The sequence below is a fragment of the Anomaloglossus baeobatrachus genome, chromosome 2 (assembly GCF_048569485.1).
Source record: "Anomaloglossus baeobatrachus isolate aAnoBae1 chromosome 2, aAnoBae1.hap1, whole genome shotgun sequence".
NCBI classification, from domain to species: domain Eukaryota; kingdom Metazoa; phylum Chordata; class Amphibia; order Anura; family Aromobatidae; genus Anomaloglossus; species Anomaloglossus baeobatrachus.
The window spans coordinates 131,388,434-131,396,163 of NC_134354.1; the positions used below are offsets into that span (position 1 = coordinate 131,388,434).

The 7,730-nt window shown below is 44.9% G+C and overlaps 1 protein-coding gene across 1 annotated transcript in view; it reads left to right on the forward strand.

Moving 5' to 3' along the window:
* DPH1 (diphthamide biosynthesis 1) overlaps positions 1 to 7,730 on the forward strand; it is a 410,699-nt gene that overhangs the window by 402,632 nt on the left and 337 nt on the right. The window contains exons 11-12 of the mRNA XM_075335338.1: positions 1,066 to 1,200; positions 7,091 to 7,730. The exon at positions 7,091 to 7,730 is cut by the window's right edge and continues 337 nt beyond it. Coding sequence (XP_075191453.1) covers positions 1,066 to 1,200; positions 7,091 to 7,183 — 228 coding nt within the window. The 3' untranslated portion in view covers positions 7,184 to 7,730. The remainder of the gene's footprint in view (positions 1 to 1,065; positions 1,201 to 7,090) is intronic.

Consider the following 7,730-nt stretch of genomic DNA (forward strand, 5'->3'; position numbering starts at 1 on the left):
GAAAGAATCTTTAGAAATACTTTTTCTTTAGATCTCTTTATGTATGCTACTAGATACAGAGACAGTTAGGCAGGGATTAGCAATTTGCACCAAGAACTGCTCGTGGTTCTGGGTGTATATTGGATATCACAGGTTCACTTTAAATGCATTTGGAAATTTATGTAAAATGCTCTTTCCTTTAGTTAGTTATTTTTTTCTATTCCCAAAGAGCCCCTTTAAGTTGTTATTACAGTCTATGTTGATCCATATTAAACAGATGAACCAGGAAGACACTTTTTTTTTTTGTGACGTTTTCTTTTTGTCTTTCATCTGTTTTTCACTGATCCATTTTTAAGAGTTAATGGATAAATAAAAGTAGAGACAGTCTATGCAAGAAAAAAACTGTACTTTTGCACTGGTGTAATCAATAGATACAGATGTGTGACTTTAGACGATGGCTGGATTCACACATCCGAGTGTCGCGGTCTGGACCAGCCATGGGTCTCCACCCAAACTTGCCAGCGTGATGAGTTTGAGTCTGGAGACCTGTGTCCAATCCATGTATTGTAGACTGAAACTTGGATGTGTGTATTCCGACTAAGAGACTCTCTTTATAGGTGTTCTCCCGGGCCCAGAGATGAGGATCCTGAAGAGTCTAGCCCCCCACCACCCACACCTCCCTTCTGTTACCTCAGAGCCCCCTAATAATGCTCTCCTAGCAGGAGAACTGGACTGTCTAGGAAAGCTTGTGGCATGGGATCCATAGCTCTTATTTAGCTGAGGAAAGTGCCTCTCATTGTGCATGTAATGCTCAGTATCACATGGTGAAGAATGAATTTACAGTCTCCGCTGTTGCTGAGATACATCTTGCATGATATACAGTCAGCCATGGTGGATCCTGATCCCTGGTGGAGTACTCACTATAATTTGTAATAGTCCTAGACAAAGGTCAGCAATGTAACGTGTGTCAGACTGGTGTAGATCATAATGCAGGACTTCTGGGGGAATCAATGAAGAATCTAAACAATGTCCTTTTCTATTAGGATGGTTAGGATTGGTTTGATCGATACCTTGTGTGTTTTACAGGCATGTGTGGCTCTTAAGGAAGCAGAATGGCAGAAGACGTATCCCATGGATTTCTATTCCAATCAGTCTTTGGGTCCTTGGACAGTGAACCATGAGTCTCATCGTCCTCCACGTGTGACAAGCAGACAAATGAGGGTGAGGGCTGCTGTAGATGACGGGGGGGCTGCTCTGCACTACCATTAAGTTTTAACATGAGCTTTTTCTCCGTTTTATTCAAATCCAAATTTTACTGTAACACTTCACACACTTTTTGCCTTGTCTTTATATTCAGTTTTTATCGAATACATACTTGTTTTATCTATTTTTGTCTCATTTACTTATATATTTCGGTGCTATGGGTTTGTGCTTACTTCGTTTTCTCCCCCTGATTTTTGTGCACCAACAGCACCACCTTGTGGTGTTCAGTATACTTACTGCCTCTAGGCTGAAGTGGTAATAGAGCGCAGTACGTATTGGCGGTAATTTATGCATGGATCTAATTGCACGTAAAGAAGCCTTAGATTTTGGAATATTCAATCACATGCTATGCTTTATAGTATAATAATAGATAATTACATAGCAGGCTATATGAAGAATGCTCAGTGTAAAGGTAAAAAATGAAGAACCTGCATTCCCTTTAATACAGAGAAGTAAAACTAGTTTCTTAATGGATGTGCAGGAGCCTTGAGCCAGCAGGAGTCTTTACGTGGAAAGGGTAGAGGTCATTGTAAGATGGAGAGGCTATCCATGCGGCTTCTACTTGGAGCCAGTTAATGCTGCACGTTCATCATTTCTCCTAACACAGTTGTTGTCCATTTTAAGGTCTTTAAGTAGCATTTTATATTAGTGTTTTGCCCTTGTGTTTCTTTAACCATCTATAATGGAAATGTCGCACAATTAGGGATTGATACAAATCGTATAGAGAATATAAGGGTGACTTCATGAAATGAATACCAATGCTTCTCAGTTGTGTAGATACATTTACATCTCTAGCATCTTTGCAGATTAAAGCAAGCTGAAATTAAAGGGGTTGTCCAGGCAAAAGAAAACTTTGCTCAGGGGACTGGATATGTAAAACAAAATAAAAAGACTCAGTCATACTCGCCTACCGGCACCCATGTGGATCCAATACAGGCTGCTCCATGGTCTGCACAGAGACCGGAAGCAGTGATGTCCGCATTCCACCAATCGTTGGACCGCTGAGACTTGTGATTTGGATCAAGCGGTCAAGTGACTTTGAGCAGCACACCATCATAAAACATCCAATTAGACGCTGCTACGATTGTATTTAAATAAAATTGTCTCCTCCCTGGCAGACTATTCCTCACCTAACAGAGTTAATCTTCCTCAGTTTCTAGTATTGTCAGTTGTAGGCAAGGTCTGTCCCAGACCTGTCTTAGATTAGGCGCTAACCTTCCTGTTGCTTTGTGTTTTTCAAATTGATATCTCACGGGTAACAGGGTGTAATTGTGCACCCTGTTTAACCCACGTATTGACGGAGAGTACAGGCTGTAATTGTTCAGTCTATATCCTCTCCCGTCGATGTGGCTGAATCATGTGTAGCTTTTACGGTCAGTAGTAGGGTACTGTGGTGGAGGTCCGTTAGCCAATTAGCTATTGCCCCCCATCCCACTTAGCGCTTGTGTGCATGGAGAAAAAGATGAGGAAATCTGGATCTTCAGGATAGGTAAGTATAACCCTGTCAGGAGTTCCACATTTTCCCATCTATTCCTTTCCTTGGGTACCGGTGTTAGGGGACAATCTGTGCATAGAAGATTGGTGCTGCTGCTGGTTGTCCGGCTTCCCATCTGAGCGTGGAATGGAGCGGAATAGTGTCGCGTGATTATTGGGGTTCCTGCGAGCCTCTCTCTCTGCATCTGGGTGTAGCTGGCAGGACACTGTTGTCAAGGGTCCTACAGACAGTCCGCAAGCGAGTATGGCCTTTTGGATCCCTTGGCCAATGCGGCTGGCTAGATGTCCCAGCCAATCGGGGGGGGGGGGATGTTTGCAGCCAATCCGTGCAGTTAATGGTTTTATGTGTGTATAACTTGTAATACTAACTTTTCCATTGGTCAGTCTATTGTACCGCCTGTATCCTCTTGCTTCTTTGATGGAAGATTCCTAGGGGACCCCTATGACAAGAATATAACCCTGCCTGGGTTCATAATTTAGCTCCGTCTGTAGACAAATTAACCAGGGTGTTCAAGACACTGGTTATGGTTGTGGGGTGATTGCCGTTGACTGCTGCCACCCCAGGAGCTCCAATCGCCAATGCGAGTGAATCGGATCCTTCAGCCACCCTCCACCAGTATGGCGAGTCGCGAATGTGGTCTAATTGACGTTAGGGTTCCTCGTCGTCCCAGTTCTCTGCACAGGAAAGATGCCCAAGTTCCCTTTCTTCTCCTCATGGGACGTTCTCCTCAGCACTCAGATTCCAATACCAGTCTGTTTTAGATCCATATCAAGTAGAAAAAAATAAGGGAGATGGTAGACAGTTTGGTGTTGGCTGTTCAGGCCTCTCTAGTTCTAACCACTACGCCGCCCCCTTCCGTTACAGAAACAGGGTTCTTTACGAGGGGTAAGCGAGTGGCTTGGTCTTTTTTTTTACCATTAAGAATTTTCAGAGGTTGTACTGGTGGCCTCTTGGTCTTATCCACGATGGTAGACACTCCAGTATCCCACTTATCCAAAGTGACCACTCTGCTGCTGGCAGAAGTTGCGTTTCTTAAAGATCCCATGTATAAACGAATAGAAGCTGTGATTAAGTCCGCTTTTGAGGCAACAGGTTTTGCCATTTTTTCCAGCTTTTTCTGCCACTTGGTTGTCCGAGGTGGTGACTGCATGGACTAAGCATTCGCGTCAATTTTTTTGGTCTGGTTCTCAGAATTCAAAGTTGGCCAAGATCGCTGATCAGATTGCACTGGAAGAAATCATTAACAGCTCTGCCATTCCAGGGTTCTTGCTTATTTGGAACCAGGTTAGATAAAATCATTTCTGAAGCTGCGGGTGGCAGAAGCACCCTGCTTCCCTTAGTCCCAGGACCAGCCACCCTTTTGAAGGTGGGGGGCTTTTCAGATTCGGCCCTTTCATCAGTTTCCAGCACAGGAGTAATCGGGTCAGCAGGTCAAACCACAGGTCCCTCAGGAGCATAGTATTATCTTTTGATCCACACCAGTTGAATGCCCTTTTGAATCAGTATCTAAGCCCTCCGGATCTAGAGGCAGCAGAAAGATCAATGTTTGAATGTTGGTCCTCATTTGGGGTTTTTTCCTGGGTGGGTGACCACCTCCTCTTTTTTCAGGAGGCATGGCTTGAGGCAATCAACGATCTTTGTGTAATCTCTTCAGGTTACAGGATAGAGTTCACCACCCTACCTTAGAATAGAATGGTTTCTTTTGTTCTCGTCCGCCCAAGTCTTCCAGAGTCGGCTTCGACCAAGCCATAGTTTCCCTGCTTTGTGCAGAGGTGATTATAAGAGTTCTTCAGGGGTTTTATCCAAACTTGGTTTCTAAACCTCAGGTTAAACTCTTCCTCCATGGAGTGGTGCATATTACGCCATCCTATTTGACTGCCCTGGAGCCTTAGGATCTAAATCCTGTTTTGGAAGCTCTTCAGTCCCCGCCTTGTAAGTGGATCAGCGAGACCTCTACACTTTTTTTTTTTTTCTTATAAGGTTGCTTTCCTTATAGCCATCACTTTGACTAAGGGTACCTTCACACTTAGCGATGCAGCAGCGATCCGACCAGCGATCTGACCTGGTCAGGATCGCTGCTGCATCGCTACATGGTCGCTGGTGAGCTGTCAAACAGGCAGATCTCACAGCGACCAGTGAACAGCCCCCAGCCAGCAGCGACGTGCAAGCGACGCTGCGCTTGCACGGAGCCGCCGTCTGGAAGCTGCGGAGACTGGTAACTAAGGTAAACATCGGGTATGGTTACCCGATGTTTACATTAGTTACCAGCGCACACCGCTTAGCTGTGTGTGCAGGGAGCAGGGAGCCGCGCACACTGAGCGCTGGCTCCTTGCTCTCCTAGCTACAGTACACATCGGGTTAATTAACCCGATGTGTAATGCAGCTACATGTGCAGAGAGCAGGGAGCCGCGCACACTGCTTAGCGCTGGCTCCTTGCTCTCCTAGCTGCTGTACACATCGGGTTAATTAACCCGATGTGTACAGCAGCTACATGTGCAGAGAGCCGGAGCCGGCAGCACAGGCAGCGTGAGAGCTGCAGAGGCTGGTAACTAAGGTAAATATCGGGTAACCACCTTGGTTACCCGATGTTTATCTTGGATACAGCTTACCTCAGCTGTCAGACGCCGGCTCCTGCTCCCTGCTCGCTTCATTTGTCGCTCTCTCGCTGTCACACACAGCGATCTGTGTGTCACAGCGGGAGAGCGCCTTTGAAGAAAACGAACCAGGGCTGTGTGTAACGACCAGCGATCTCGCAGCAGGGGCCAGATCGCTGCTCATTGTCACACACAGCGAGATCGCTAATGAGGTCACTGCTGCGTCACAAAAAGCGTGACTCAGCAGCGATCTCGGCACTGAGCTCGCTGTGTGTGAAGCACCCCTAAGTCTCAGAGCTTGAGGCTCTGCATTGGTGCGCTCCTTACCCTGTTATTCATCAAGATAAGGTAATGTTGAGGCCAATTCCTTTTTTTCCCTAGAAGATGGTCTCAAGTTTTCAACTAAATGAAGATTATTTTACGCTTGAATTGTCCGGCAAGACCCCTTTCTTATTGAGTAATTCACCTAACCTGTATGCATTTTTCCCCCAATAACCCTTAGTCATGGTTTTAATAGTAAAAAGCTGCGTACATCTCCAGCACCATAAGCCTTAGGGGTTTTTTTCCTTTGATATCTAAACCATCATTTCTCCATGTAGTGTGTGGTTTGGTTTTCCTTGTATTCAGTTCTAGACGTGTTTGTCTGCGGCAGTAATTGTACACTTTCCATACTGTTATGTAACTGCTGATGTACACAGTGAAATCATTTAGGAAACATAATATACTCACAGTGTGCAGCTCACGGAGATGTTTTCTCCCTTGCTGCTTCCTAAATGGCAGTCAGGAGTTCCTCTTGCTCATTTATCATGGCACAAAGCGGAAATTGCTGTACCTAGAGATAGTCGGTGTACGCAAAGGTCACTGATCTAGCAGCTTTTGACATTGAAATTATACCCATTCATTAACTGCTTTGTGGATGAACACATTTCAGGTATGGTTATCTGGTGAGAATTTATATTGTGACTCATAAATTGAAAACATTGTTATTGCCTCACATTTGGCATAGTATATAATTATGTGCGCCACTAATTCCCCGTGCCAAATTGGCATCTAAATGTGCTATGTCAATTTGTCCTTGGTGTCAATATAGTTGTGCATGTGAATCTAATGTAAAGGCCCATTCACACAGCATTTTGCCCTTTCTGTCGCATGTTCTGAATCTCAGATGTACATTGACACAAAGAAACATTAAATAGATTCTATTTGCTTCCCTCTTCCCCGACACGGTCTCTCCTTTCAGACAGGCACTAGGACAAAGTAGACTATGTTCTTGTGCCTGTCTGAAAAGATGGAAACCACCTCAAAGGTGCAAACTGGGTCAATTTGACCTTCATTTGTCTCATTGCACTTTATGGCTTCATCTTTGGTTCTGTTCGAATTAGGGTTTTTTTTGGAGATCCATTGAGAACACTCAATGTAAGAGGAAAAACGCAATGTGAATGGCCCTTTAAACGCCACAGATCTGTAACTCTGATTGCATTGGATTAGTTACAGGAGAACATTGACAGATATTCGGAAATGCCTGTTCTGTCCTATATAACTAGGGCCAATCACTAGTCATAGTCCGTATCTCCATTGTATGTAGTTATTAGTTGTATCATGTGCCTCGCTTCCTATTCCCCCCTTATTCTTGAACTCTCGGTGGTCCTTATTCTTCAGGGTCGTGTTTGGTGAATTGGCCATTTCCTTACAGTCCACACCCTTGTCTCTTCTTCAGTACCCTGTATCTGCTATAACTGTTTTTTTTATATGTTTTTAGGTTACTTTAACAAGAAAAGAGCCAACCATGGAGACATGTACAAAGAAAGCAGATTGCCAATGTCCGGAAAAGGCCCAGAGCCAAGCAGAATGATGGTGCTGATGATTGCGTTCTCCTTGCACCCCTCACACCTACTTCTGTATTGAATACTGGATGTACTGAAGTCAACTGAAAACTCCAGAAAGCAGGTGTAATGATACAGAGTGACCCAGTGTGTTAGGTCAGCTCAGTAGACCTGGAAATCCTCATTATACCTGTAACCGCTTTATAGACCCGCAAAGCATCTTCTATTAACCCCTTCATGTTATAAAATTGACAAAACTTAGCTCCATTAGTTTTTGTGACATTGTAATGCCCTGAAATATGTGGACCATAGACGGAAGGCAGGTTGCACCCAGCTGCACACTCTGCTTCTATCTTGGGGTTTCTTGAGCCATGCAATGTCTGCTGCTAATTAAAATCATTGCTTAATAAGGGCTTGTCTGAGCTGCTTCCCCCCCCTCCTACCGCCGTTGCCTGGGCGATGAGGAATCAGAACCCATGAAGCCCCCACTACTGGCACAGACTGCAGCATCCCCTCCTGTGAGAGCCAATCACCTCCTGCGTGGAGACCCACAGCAAGCAGCTCTGTAATGTCTAT